The 13213-nt window shown below is 38.0% G+C and overlaps 1 protein-coding gene across 1 annotated transcript; it reads left to right on the plus strand.

The window, feature by feature from the left end:
• Positions 1-4852: 4852 nt before the first annotated feature.
• Positions 4853-12977, plus strand: cenpw (centromere protein W). The gene is made up of 3 exons (XM_057340428.1): positions 4853-5051; positions 10088-10201; positions 12294-12977. The coding sequence occupies exons 1-3, from the start codon at positions 4965-4967 to the stop codon at positions 12318-12320; spliced, it is 228 nt and encodes a 75-aa protein (XP_057196411.1). The 5' UTR covers positions 4853-4964; the 3' UTR covers positions 12321-12977.
• The last annotated feature ends 236 nt before the right edge of the window (positions 12978-13213 follow it).

Genomic DNA, 13213 nt, shown 5'->3' on the forward strand with positions numbered 1-13213 from the left:
TTGTTCCATTCTGTGAACAACTAACAATATTTCAAATAAAAATATTGTTTCTATTTGCATTTAGTTACAGAAATGACAACTGGAGAAACAGGTCAAAATAACAGAAAAGATGCTCTGTATTTTCAATACTTTCTTTCCGACCTCAAATACTGCAAAGAAAACAAGTTCATATTCTCTTTTACGTAAGCAGTACAACAGTAATATTTGTGATGTATTTAGGAAAAGTTCGAGAATTATTTTTATTATGTGGTAACAGTTTTCATTTGTCTTTTCATACTGTCAGTCTTTCACATTGCTATTGGATACTTTGTCACTCCTGAGGTTTCAAATTAAACAGACACACAGATAGATAGATAGATAGATAGATAGATAGATAGATAGATAGATAGATAGATAGATAGATAGATAGATAGATAGATAGATAGATAGATAGATAGATAGATAGATAGATAGATAGATAGATAGATAGATAGATAGATAGATAGATAGATAGATAGATGATAGACGGACGGACGGACAGATGATGGATGGATGGATAGACAAGACACAGTCTATCCACAAATTGTGTTTGTGTTTGTCATTTTTCAGTCCAAATACTTGTGTTGTGATACGTGGCCCTTTAATCAACAACCTCTCTCTTATGTGTCATAATAAATGCAGTGTGTTCCAGTGTATCCCGCTAACATGGCTTTACTCAGGCCTGCAGTCATTTACCGCACCACAGTGAACATAAACACCATGTGGGAATGCAAACAAACTACCCCTCTCTCTCCTTACTGTTTCCGCTTTCCCGCTCTCGACAACTCCCTTCCCCAAGTGATTGTGTTTCAAAGGGCCGCACGGGCACAGCTATCGTGAACTTCTTAAAAATGTCCCTTGAATAAGCACAGACGTGATGGATTGAGTTTGCAATTAGGCTAAGTAATGATTTTAATGGCATAACATTGATGTAAGGAGACAGATGTATGCCAGACCGCTTCAGACAGGAAGTACAGAGCCTGCGGGGGGATGCAGGTACTTTTGGTCTTGATCAAAATGTGTTGCTGGCATAACCAGGGGGTCAGCGTTTGGCCCCTGTAACTGCATCTATACGTGCAGAGCGCAGATTTAGATTCTGATGGATTTCAGAAATGTATCTGAACCACATGAGAAGACGAGTTTATATTCATATCGTTCCTTTGAAGTTTCACTCCCATCTGAATTCTAGGATGCTTGAGGAGGAGACCTTCAGTAGGTTTAGTTTTAAAAACATGTACATGTGATCTATTGTAGCCACAAATCAAAGATAATGGATTATAAGTCTTATGAAATGCATTATCCATTTGGTTTAACTTATCCCTCTACGGTTGTTGTAGCAAAAGGCAAAGGGGCGTAGAAAGATAGAATTCAGTATGAGTATTTACAGCATCTGGTTATCAGATTTGATAAAGCAGTTTCATGACCCCCAATAACTGTGGATTCAGATTCTAGTTGTTCTACATGTAGTTACTGTTTTCCTGTTTACCTTTTGTACCATGCGAAACGTACAAAAACATATGAATATTAGAAAAAGCAATGCTGAAGCCCCTCCCCTAAACGTAACCTCACTGACGAGAAAGCCAATCGTGCTAAAACGTATGAATAAGATCATACGAATAAGCCACCTCGTAAAACAGATAAGAATTCCAATGAGATTGTGGTGGTATACCAACATCCAACCTGATCTCACAGAAATTCATAACTATTTTACGAGATGGCTAATTTGTACATTGTGAATCGCACAAAAACGTGCGATTACTAGAAAAAAGCAGTACTGAAGCCCCTAAACGTAACGTCACAAACGTGGAGCAAAAGCAAATCATACAATGAGATCTTACAAATTCATACGAATTAGCCACCTCGTAAAATTGTTGCCTTGAGATTTTGTTGTAACATCTACTGCCAGAATTTAATATAGCGGGGGGATTTTTACGTTGCAAGAACAAAATGAGCTGTTTGGACATTTTCATACTCTAAATGTGTCACTAAATTGTCACCAATATACACCAAATGTGTCACCAAATCTGATGAGCAATAAAATACCCTTTGGGCACACTCCATTTTAATACATTTACTTTGTCTGAAGAGCTGATAAATTAGATGCACATTAGAACAATAGACAAGGTAATTCACCGGTCCAAATATATGGCCTTCGCAGGGCTCTTGATCCATCTGTCCTCATTGCTTGAAGGAAACGGTGGTGTCCACAGAATAATATCAATCTGTGGCCTCTTAAGTGGGTTGCAGTGATTCTAGCGCACATCTAAAAAAATCTATATTTCACTGGTGTAGAATTATATCTGTCAGACTTTGAAGCATGTGTCTGGTCCACAGACTCACTCAACAAAGACTGCAGTGTGGAGGGGGACACCCGGTGAAGAGCCCATCATCTTACTGCGTTGCTTTTTTTAATGAAGACTTTTAATTAGAATTCATAAAAATGTCAAAGTATTTCAGTTTTTGGTATTTTTTTCTCTTCGTTTGTTTGTTTTCACTAATCTATTTGAAATGGACTGAAGTGTGGCATGTACATATCAAAAGTACAAATATTTCCTGTATTCTGTTTTCGTGTTCCAAAAGTCTTTCAACTCACTCATCACTGAGTTTAAAGCATTTTATTAGGCGTGATATGAAGTTATTCTCAAGGCATGCATGGCAAGTATTCAGTTAGACATTTGCAGATATTTTCATTCTCAGGGTGAAATCTGATTGTGTGTTCATTTATCCATGTAATTACAGGAATTCGTCTGCTGACAATATCTGATTGTGTATTTTGTTCTGAACATGTTTTGATCCAAAGGATTCCAGCAATCTGTAAATGAAATCCACATGAAATACCAGCATAAGAACTACCACTAATCAGGCCTTTGAACTGTTGATATGTTTCCTTGTTGTTCCGTAGAAAAGTCCCACAAGTACAAATTGTGCCGTTTAAGTGGTGTTCAGGGGCTAGGGTGAAATAAAAAAAATACATACATGCAATAAACACTTAAAATAAGTGTTCAACCAAGGCTGCAATTAAAAAAGAAACCACAGAGCAGTCGTTTAACATCACATTGTATAAGTCAAGAAAGATCTGAAGCGCTGATAAATGAATCAGTCATGCCCATGCATTCAAATCGTATTAAAAAGCCTAATTGAGGATGAAAAGAGAATGAGAGGTCCGAGCTGATACATTTTATTAGTATGTTATTAATATAAAGCCTGCGGCTATTCTTTCATTTTAAACTCAGCCAAAGCCCAGAGCAATTAATAGAAACCGTGAAACATGTGCTACTAAAATGGCCTCAAAGTTCTGGCATGGGTTCAGCTCCATCTTATGTATCAATTTATTTCTAATTTAACAAATGCTTTGCAGCTGTTTTACATTCTTTGTGCCCAGTGGAGAAAAATTACAGGAAGTAGCCTAGTACACCTAAAACATATAAATGTGACACTTTTTTATTTTATTTCACTCTTATATAATGTACAGGTACATTGTACATACGCCTATATATTGTGTATTTTGTACATATGTATAAAATAATTGTACCACTTTTATGCTAGCTTATAACATAGGCCTACTGCTCTTTTGTTTATTGTTTAATTCACAGTTGCAACATTTCAGTTTCATAAAACCTAAATGATTGAAACAATATAAAGGTTTTTTTTAAAGATCAGGTAGCATGCTATTTCGTGACTTCTGACTTCTTTACACTGTTAAAATGCTGGCTTCTCATGCTTAACATGGTCAACTTGTTCAAAAACGAGTTGCACGTATGACGTATAGTATTTCTGTGCTTGACACTCTCCCCCAGCACTCCAACTTGTTTCGGAAAGTTTTTTTATAAGATCCTGTTCTTTTTATTGGGCAATTCTCCCGGAAAAGCATGCCCACTGCTAGGTGAAAGAAAGAGCCCGCCCACGCGCCAACCGACAAGCGTTAGGAAGACCCGCTTATCAAGATTGGCTGCGCTACGTCAAGATTGGCTGCGCTGTGGGCCTGCAGCTGCAGCTTGTTACTCTTGCCATAGTGAAAGAAGCTGAGGTGTGTTTCTTTGTTCACGGCATTTCAGTGATGGGTGTTAAAATGGTGGATATAACGCTGGATTTGGAGATCGTTTGAAACTGATAGATGTGCTAAAAGATGCCGTACAAAAGATGTACATGCATATTGTAAAAAACACGGAGGGATTAATGTGATAATGTGTTGTGTGCTCGTGCTGTAGTTCCGTCCCCCCTGCCCGCCTCCAGCAGCTCGTCTTTTTCCGGAAATAATCGTACAGCTGTATCCCTCTTTCATAAATTTGATGAAACTAAATATTACTACTGTATAGGCACTTAAGATTAATATGAGATTGGCAGACACTGCGTGTGTTACCCCATCTTTAAGAATAGATAGTTTAAATTACAACAAAGGCAAAAATAGGCATTCAAGAGAAGACATGAAAGGCTTAACATGTTGAAACTAAACAGAACATCATAGGTAGAATAAATCTAACTAAACAATCCAGTTCAACAAAGTAAAATAAACAAAAGAAAAAAAGGGGCAGCATAATTGACTCTTCGTTTGTGATAGAGCTTTTGAGAAATACTTTAATTCGTCCCTAAATATAATAAATAAAGGAGGGGATTTATTAAATCTACATTCATGCATAAACTATTTAGCCATTGTTATAATGTTATTAACTAAACAAAACATAGCACAGCGCAGCAGTCTGTGGATATCCCAAACAAAATGTGTAGGCTGCTGTTTCAAATCTTCTCATCATCCAGAGAGACGGCGTAACATGCTTAAACACGCGCTTGCAACAACAACCAATGAGCTCTTTAAACGTCATCAAGGCGAGCCGGTAGTAAAACGCGCGACATTTTGAACAAAACAGAAAACAACCAGCAGCTTTAGCCTACTTTAAAGCGTTAAATCTGCAAACTCGACTGAAAGCAACGCCTTTAAGCATTCCGACATGTCCAAGAGAGCACCGAGAGCAACCTTGAAGTTTCACATGAAGAGTAACGCGGATATACGGATTGGAAAAGACGCGGATTTGATGGTGAGTTATGATCATGAACGCTATCCACACAAGCCTTGCGGTTAAGAAGAAACATAAACGTGCAGTGCATGACAGGCAGTACACTTTCTGTTGAACTGTAAATGCTGTTTAACAGTTATGCTTTCGTTTTGTAAAGAATATTGCTTGTCACATGTACGGTGAAATAGATAGTGTAACGTTGTAGTAAATTCTTTTGTGACATTGCTGTGATGAAATCAAGTTTATGCCCAGACAAAACCAACCAAAGTTCGACATAAGAACGTGTGTACAGCGTGTTTTAATGGATGAGACGTTTTGTTTAGGGAACAGGTTAAAGATCGTGTAAGTTAAATAAGCTCGAGACGTGGTTTTCTGAGCTGTCATTTCATATTAATTTAGTGTTTTATGATTGTTTACGTATTTGATGAGACAATATTGATGGTTTTGAAGACAATAAAGTGTATTTTATTGCTCATCGTTTGCAGAAACCTGAATGTGTAAATGACCTTTTAAAGTAGATCACTTCATGTAGGCAATTCGTGTTTTTTTCTGTAGCCTTTTTCACCATTTTTATTGTTGCAAAGCAGCTGCGCAGAATACATTTTAGCACAAAAACAGCAGAGACGGACAGAAAAAAAACAAGTAATGTATAAATAAGTAAAACATATACAACTTTGATTGATAAAAATACCTGAAAAGTAGACACTTCTCTTAATGTGAGCGAGTAAGCTAAACAGCATTGCAAAATAAACCTGGTCTGATGTTACAGTAGCTCTATCTCGCCTGTAAGCTTTATGTTAGTTTATAAAGGCAGTTTTTTAATGAAGGGCATTTTCAAGTTGGATCTTTCGCCAGCACAGTTGTGAGTAACCTTAGACACACAGGTTGCAGGAGACAGCTAAATTAATTTAATGTGCAACCTGTGTACTCTGGAAACCCTTACCAACCACACCGGGATGCACTGCACAAAGCTTGGTCACAGACTTGAATTTAAGGGACGTGGCCCATTAGCAGACAGCTGTGTTTATATGAACGTTTTGTTTCTGAGCAGCAGAACATGTGAAGTGGGTGCTGTAAATGTTGTTGCATGCATTGTTTGTTTGACGGTGGTGAATGCCGCCTCTTTGATTTCTTGATATTGACCGCTTCACAGCTCAAGATGAAGAGAGCCGAGATGATTAAAAGAACATGATTATAAATCCTCGTGTTCCATTTGAATATGGCTATTTCTTCTTCGTTAAGTTTAGAGGAAATGTTGTCAGTGTACTTTGTTGTTTTTGCACTATGAGTGTGTGTGGAGGGTGGGCCTAATTAAAGGTCCATTGCAGCTGGTCTTTCTTTATGGAGACTGGAGGTGGTGGGGATGTAAAAGCAGACTGAAAGGGTCTCCGCTTTACAGGGGTCTAATCCAGCCGTTAAACTAAAAAGAAAACTGCGGGAAAAATGAAAGAAAGGCTCTTTTTACCGTCCTATGAATATGTACCGGTTTGATCTGGTTTCTTGTGCTTTTAATAGCAAAATTCCTAATAAGGACCTTCACACATGGAAGCGTTTCCCATCAAACCTAATTGTGGATCAGAAGCCCTGCTCTAATGTTAGTCACGTTGTTATTAAGTGGTTTTGACTTTCAGATAAAGTTGCATAATTGTAAACCTGCAATTGAAATGTTTTGTATTCTGTGTTTGTTTTCGTTGCAGAAGTTTAGGTCCAGTTTCAGCCTCAATTAGTCTAAATAGGCTGGTAGAGTAGACGCCTGTCAAAAATCTCAATTGAAATTGTTTACACGCACACTATATCAGTTTAGATTGTAAAGCAATGACTGGATTGCTCGATGACTTTGGGGAGTCATTTCTGATCCAGTTTACAGTTTCTGCTTACATTCTGGTAAAATAGCATAAACCTATTTCACTCTGCAACGTTTTCCAGGATTCTCGAAGATGTTTTAGTTGGCGTCGACCCTTTACCTATTCTATGTCAAATCAATACGTTCCCTCAGCCACGTGTGCCCACATGCATCCGATATGACTGCTTTTGTAATGATCAGTCTTAAGTGCAGTCTCTGTAAGTACCACCACAGCTTGCGGGATGATCCCAGCCGTACCATTTCATCCCTCCTGTTTATAAGAACTGTGGCTTAAGACGTCGCTTTGTTCTCTCGCTTAACTGAGATATCCTCTACCGCATTTGATGGTTGATTGAACATGAAAATAATCCGCTTCATCCCGCAAGGAAGCTGTGAAAGTTTTCTTTTTCCAGTTTTTGCTCTGAACCACGGACCCTCTTTTGCCCCCTGACAGCAATGAGTGCTCTCTTGTATTAAAGCCCTTTAGGGGAAATGTGGGAATTAAGGGTCCATTCCAGACCTAGGCCTGGAGCCCATGGCATTTTTCACGGTGGGTTTTATTACGGGTTCTGCCTGGATTGGTTAATATAATGGCGTGCCGTGATGGGCGTCGAAGTGTGTTTGAGCTGTTCGAAAGTTGATGTATTTTCAGATGTGTAGATGTCTGGTGAGGTCACTCAGAAATAACGCCAGCCTTAGGTGTGCTGTCTACCTTTGAGGTTTTTGAAATGCTTTATGAGAATGATATATTTTGAAAGATTTGATATTGAATTGGGATTGGTCTTCTTTTTCTTGCATTTATTAAAACATCTATAGTTGCCTTTGAAAACGGTTCAAATGTAGTATTTTACTTCCACACACACAACCACAAAAGTAGAAAGTGTTTGTTTACCTAAAGCGTCTCTTTTCGTACTTGACACAACTCATTAGGTGCCTTGCTTCGTAGTTCTTTCATTATATGAAAGTCCAGAAATGCCTCTTTTCTAACACTTTAGAGAGATAAATGCTCTTCCGCTGTCTTTTTTCAACAGTTTTAATTCAAAGAAAAGCCCCATGCTTCTTTTTTCCTCGAAGAAGCACATACGTCTTATAGGCACAGACGCTATAATGCTCCTTTTCTCTGCGCCTCTTTGCCTTGGGTAAAGTTTCCATGTCTGCATGAGGCGGTAGACACGCCTGTGCTCTAATCAGTTCAGCCCGGTTGTTATGTTTTGGCAAAGCCTCTGGCACAGGGATCTCGACAACGCTTTCAACACCAGCTGTTGGACAAGTATTCAGACGCCCCTGAGATGACCCACAATTATGAAAATGAGGTATTAATAGATTTAAATTGCACCCAAATGGCTGTCGTGTAGACGCACAAGGAGCGCTGCCTTGTTTCCCGCTGAAATCATTAGGAAAACTATCTGGACAAGGTTCAGTGGATGCGGCACTTGTTTTATTTGCGTGTACGTGTGCGTTTGAGGAAGAGCATGGTCCTGGAGATCATCACAGTACATAGCACAGTTGGGGTAAAGATGGAGGGAAATGATTTATTTGGTTTGTTTCGATGAGTCTGTTTGGGGATTGTGAGTGCTCACATGTTCTGGGGGTCAATTCTGGAGCATCTGGGAATGTTTGTATCTTTTCTAATAGTTGTGTATGAGTTTCTTGATTGTCCTCAGTGTAAAAATGGATCCCGACATCTTAAAGTCACTGGTGAACAAGGGGCAACTATGCAGATGCTGAAAAAAACAGATTTTTCTTGCATTTTCAACATTTTCCAGATTCTGCAAGGTGTAAACTTTTGACTACAACCGAATACCTAACATTAGCTAAACGCAGTCTTCAAGCAAATGAAAGAACAGATAGCATCTGTCAACACCATTAAGCTGTTGCAAGAGAACAAATAAGTCATGGAAAAATAAAACGCTAGTGTAGAACCAATGTAGCATACATAGTGAAACTGTCTTATCTACAGCATGAGCCACGCGAGGAACCGCACCTGCGCTTTGAACTTGCTTCAAAGACTTAAAACGCAATTTTGTGTTTTTGTATTTTTACTTTTGCTGATTTTTTTTTTTAAGCACAGACACCCAATGGGGTTGTTTCAGGAGGAGTTTGTGTGTAGTTTATGTGATCTGTTGTGTCATCATGTTAGCACATGTTGTCCAGATCAAGAGCAACATCAGTGGTGGTCATCAACATATGTAAACCAAACCGGAGCTCGGCATTGATCTCAGTCCTCCCTCAAGTGTTGATCCCTGTTCTGCATCTCGTGACAAAACGCAGAAAGACGGATGAAGTGTTGAAAAGGAAACAATTTCCTGGTCTAATCCGGCAAAGGCTCGTTTTAGGGGAAGGCTGATTTATGATTTATCTTTTGCAAATGCCTCCAACTGTTGTTGTAGTCTTCTTGATTTGCAGCATTTTAAGGCAAGTTCGCATGGTTGTCCATCACTCAAGTTTTATTGTTTTAGATAGCATGATCGTTTGATTACAGGAAACCCTTATTGTGTTTGAATTGAATAATTAGCCATCGTAATCTGTGCAAAAGTTGACAGTCCTAACATTAGCAGGATTCATTAAGTTGTTTGATTTGAAGGTCGCTGGTAAGCAGTGTTGGGTGTAACTAGTTACTAAGTAATTAGTTACTGTAATTTAATTACTTTCCCCTTGAAAAAGTAAAGTAAGGGATTACTCTTATTTTTTCTGTAATTTAATTAGTTACTTTTGATGTAATTAAACTAAATACTTTGTGTAATATATGTGCGTGCAATAGTGGAATTGACATCAAAATTCAAAGTCTAACTTTAAAATCTGTGCTTTAATATATAATTCTCACATTTGTAATACTTTGGTCAGTTAATAAGAGTACTTTATGTAGTTTAATATTATTTATTTTAATTAAAAGAGCCCTTTCATGTCTATCCTTGAATCACGTAACTAATCAAGGTTGATATAGGATATAGAAAGTAATTAGTAATAAGTAACTAAATACTTTTTGGAGAGAGTAATTTGTACAGTTATCTAATTACACTATTGAATATGTAATTAGTAACTAGTAATTTATTACTTTTTTAGAGTAATTTACCCAACACTGTTGGTAAGGTTAATTTTTTTCACTCACATATACGAGGCTATTTTTAGAAATGTGTGTCTGCAAAAAGATTTTATTTTTCATGAAACAAAAGGCCATGCTGGTATCTCATGTTTATTTCTGTTGTGTCCATAGGCCCAGCTGAATCTTCTGGTTGTCCTACATCATCTGGCAGAGGAGTCCAGGGTCAAAGCCTTCGAAGAGAAATCAGCAACTGTCAAAGTTCACCATGTCACAGCTGCCGCCAAGGTATCCATGGCAACCACACTAAATAAGATGCGTAAAATGCATTAACAAGCACATTACATTACATACAGCCGCGGAAAAAATCATATGTTTTTTTAATCATTTAATCAGCATTTCTTGATGTAATGTGGCCAGTCCAGTTTCTGTTGAATTTCAACAAAATCAAACCAATGTGAAATGTGAAAGACTGACAGCACGACAAGACACATGAAAATGAGGTTATCACATAAAAAATATTTTGGACTTTTTCCTAAATACGTGTACAATTGTGACTGTTGTATTGCTTAAAAGTGAATATGAACTTGTTTTATTTTAAGTATTTGAGATCTGAGAAAATAGACGTCTTTTCTGTTATTTTGACCTGCTTCTCCAGTTTTTGTTATCTGCAAATAAATGCAAATAGAAACAATACGGAGAAATATTGTTAGTAGTTCACACAATGAAAAAAAGTGATCATTTTACCCAAACTCATACCTATTAATAATACATTTAGAAAAACTGAAAATCATTTTGAAATGGTCTCTTAAATGTTTCTGCGGCTGTATTATATTATTCCCAAAATGTAGTGTAAATGGCCCTCTGCATTATACTATGCTACATTTTTCCATCCAATTATTTAAACATGACAAAGAAGTCAGTTTTAGTTTGAACATTTGGTAAATTTATCAAAAGCATATCATATCATATCAACAGCTGTTTAATTGTGTTTATGATCTTTGTCAAATTCAGAAAATAGCTGTGGTCACTGTGGCATTGAACTCAAACAAAATGTACTTCCACTCCCTTCATACTCAAACTGATTGATTTTAGCCTGAGGTCCAGTCTTGTTGAGGCCATGATGCTTTCATGTAAGGACAGTGGGTACTTCAGATTGGCTGGGTTAGGTTTCAGATGCATATTCATTTTTTTCAGGCTGCATTGTTGGCAGATGTCACCTGTGGCCGCTCTATTGATCTTCTGAACAGTATGTGTTACAGCAATCAATTCGGTCATTAGCGAACGGCCAAGAGCTCCATCAGAAGGGCCAGTTTATCTCTGTCCGCTCTGTTACCAGTTCAGCCCGTTTATCTGCAGTCAGAGATCACAGCATCGCTCACAAACAGGATGGAATCAACAGCTGCATCTGCCCTGCACTGAGTTCGAGATTCCAAAGCAACTTTAAACAAAGCGTGGAAGTGCAGGGAATGCGTTCAGGGATTTTGTAAAGTTTTCCATTAATGCGTAACAGCCTTGATCTTTATTGTGACGGTAAACCGTCAATCTTACAACCCAAAATCAAAATAGGACATTATTTTGGAATGCTAATGATAATACAGTCTATTTTTTAGAAACAATGAGATCTGTTTTTATTTTGAGATGTTATAATATAGTCCCCTCATCACATCATCCTCTCAGTTTTACATTAAAGTATCACAGTTTTGAAACATTTTTGCTGTGACTGAAGTTTGTCTGTGTTGATTCGGGTTGGTGTTTTGAGCTTCAGGTATGTGCTGTGTGAACGCTGTACTATAAATTAAACCCAGCTGAAGCTCCTCTTATTGTTATTTATTTATTCGTGTATTGTTTTGAAGGTCTTACATGACTCAAGAAGGAATTAGATAGCAACTGCACAAGCTCACGTCGCAGCTGAAATCCTCATCTTGCAACCACCTTTATGGTGGATATTTTTCTCTGTAGATGAGCATGGAGCACCACATCAAATAAGTCCAAACTACACTGAACAGAGATCCGGCCAGTTTTGAGTCATCGCGCCACGTTTATTTTCACGAGCGAGGAACGCTTATTTGATTTCGATGTAATTGTGTGCAGAGACCAGTGCTTCTTGCACAGATGCAATAGCGCAGCAGGGGTTCTGCTTGTTTCAAATCAAGGAGAACCCGTGATGGTGGAACACGTTAGGAATTACATGCTTTATGAAGTTCAGCAGACTGGTTTAGCATGGCCACCTCTGAAAACAGGTGTGTATGTAGACCTCTGCTGTGGAAAGAGGGTGTAAAGAAATGAGGGTGTGTCAGAGAAACCTGGCTGCACCTAACCAAATTTGACATAATATATATTTATATCATTTGTGATCGTTCTCTTCTCTTTGTTCCAGAAACTGTTAAAGAGTGTACGTGGATAACCCAGATTCAGACTGGAACCATGGACTGATGAAGAAGAATTTATTTGTCTTTTTTATGTTTGTAAGTGGTCAGACCTCTCACAGCTGTTATTGGGGTGTCATCAATGTTCAGTTCCTGTTAAACTTTTGTTTTTTTAATAGTCACAGGAAAGATTTATGTCAAGTGTAGATGATAGTCAGAAATCAAAAGCAGCTCTTCTGATCAAACTATTACTTAATACCTGTTAATAAACCATTTGCAGCACTTAACTTTGGTAACATAGTTAAGTAACCGTCCAGAGGTTCTTTCCTCGCTCTGTAAAACAACAGGATGTTTGGCTGGTGGCCATCGACAACAGTTGGACCATTATCTGCGGCTGCTCACGAAAGCAGGTTTTAGCTGGAAAGTTCACTCGGATGATGTTACTTTATCCTGTGTTGACTCGGTGTCAAATGCACCGCTTGTAATGAGGTAGTAATGATTCAATTTGAAAACAAAATTCTGTCTAACCTCCCCATGAGAAAATACTTGGGCAAATTTATGCAACCTGTCAAGAACATTTCCGCATCATTTTCCAACCAAAAATTGTGACATTATTTTCATGTCATTGCAGACGTTTGTGAGATGAACTCGCTTTCTAATTTTATTTTTCCAATATTCAATAAAGTCTTATTTCAAAGGAACTGAGCATGTCTTGATGTTTGGGTATAGGCCTGTGCCAATGGTCTAAAACAGGAAATATCTGCCGTGTTGTGTCAAATGCATTTTTGCTTGGGGTACCTTTGAGTGGTCATAATAAACTGGTTGTAGATTGACTTCTAACACCAATCGCGACGTGATGAGATTCCTGCAATAAGCCATTTGTTTGTCCATACCGAACACGAAAAAGGGGCGGATGCAACAATCAATCACA

The sequence above is a fragment of the Triplophysa rosa genome, linkage group LG8 (genome assembly GCF_024868665.1).
Source record: "Triplophysa rosa linkage group LG8, Trosa_1v2, whole genome shotgun sequence".
Taxonomy (NCBI): Eukaryota; Metazoa; Chordata; class Actinopteri; order Cypriniformes; family Nemacheilidae; genus Triplophysa; species Triplophysa rosa.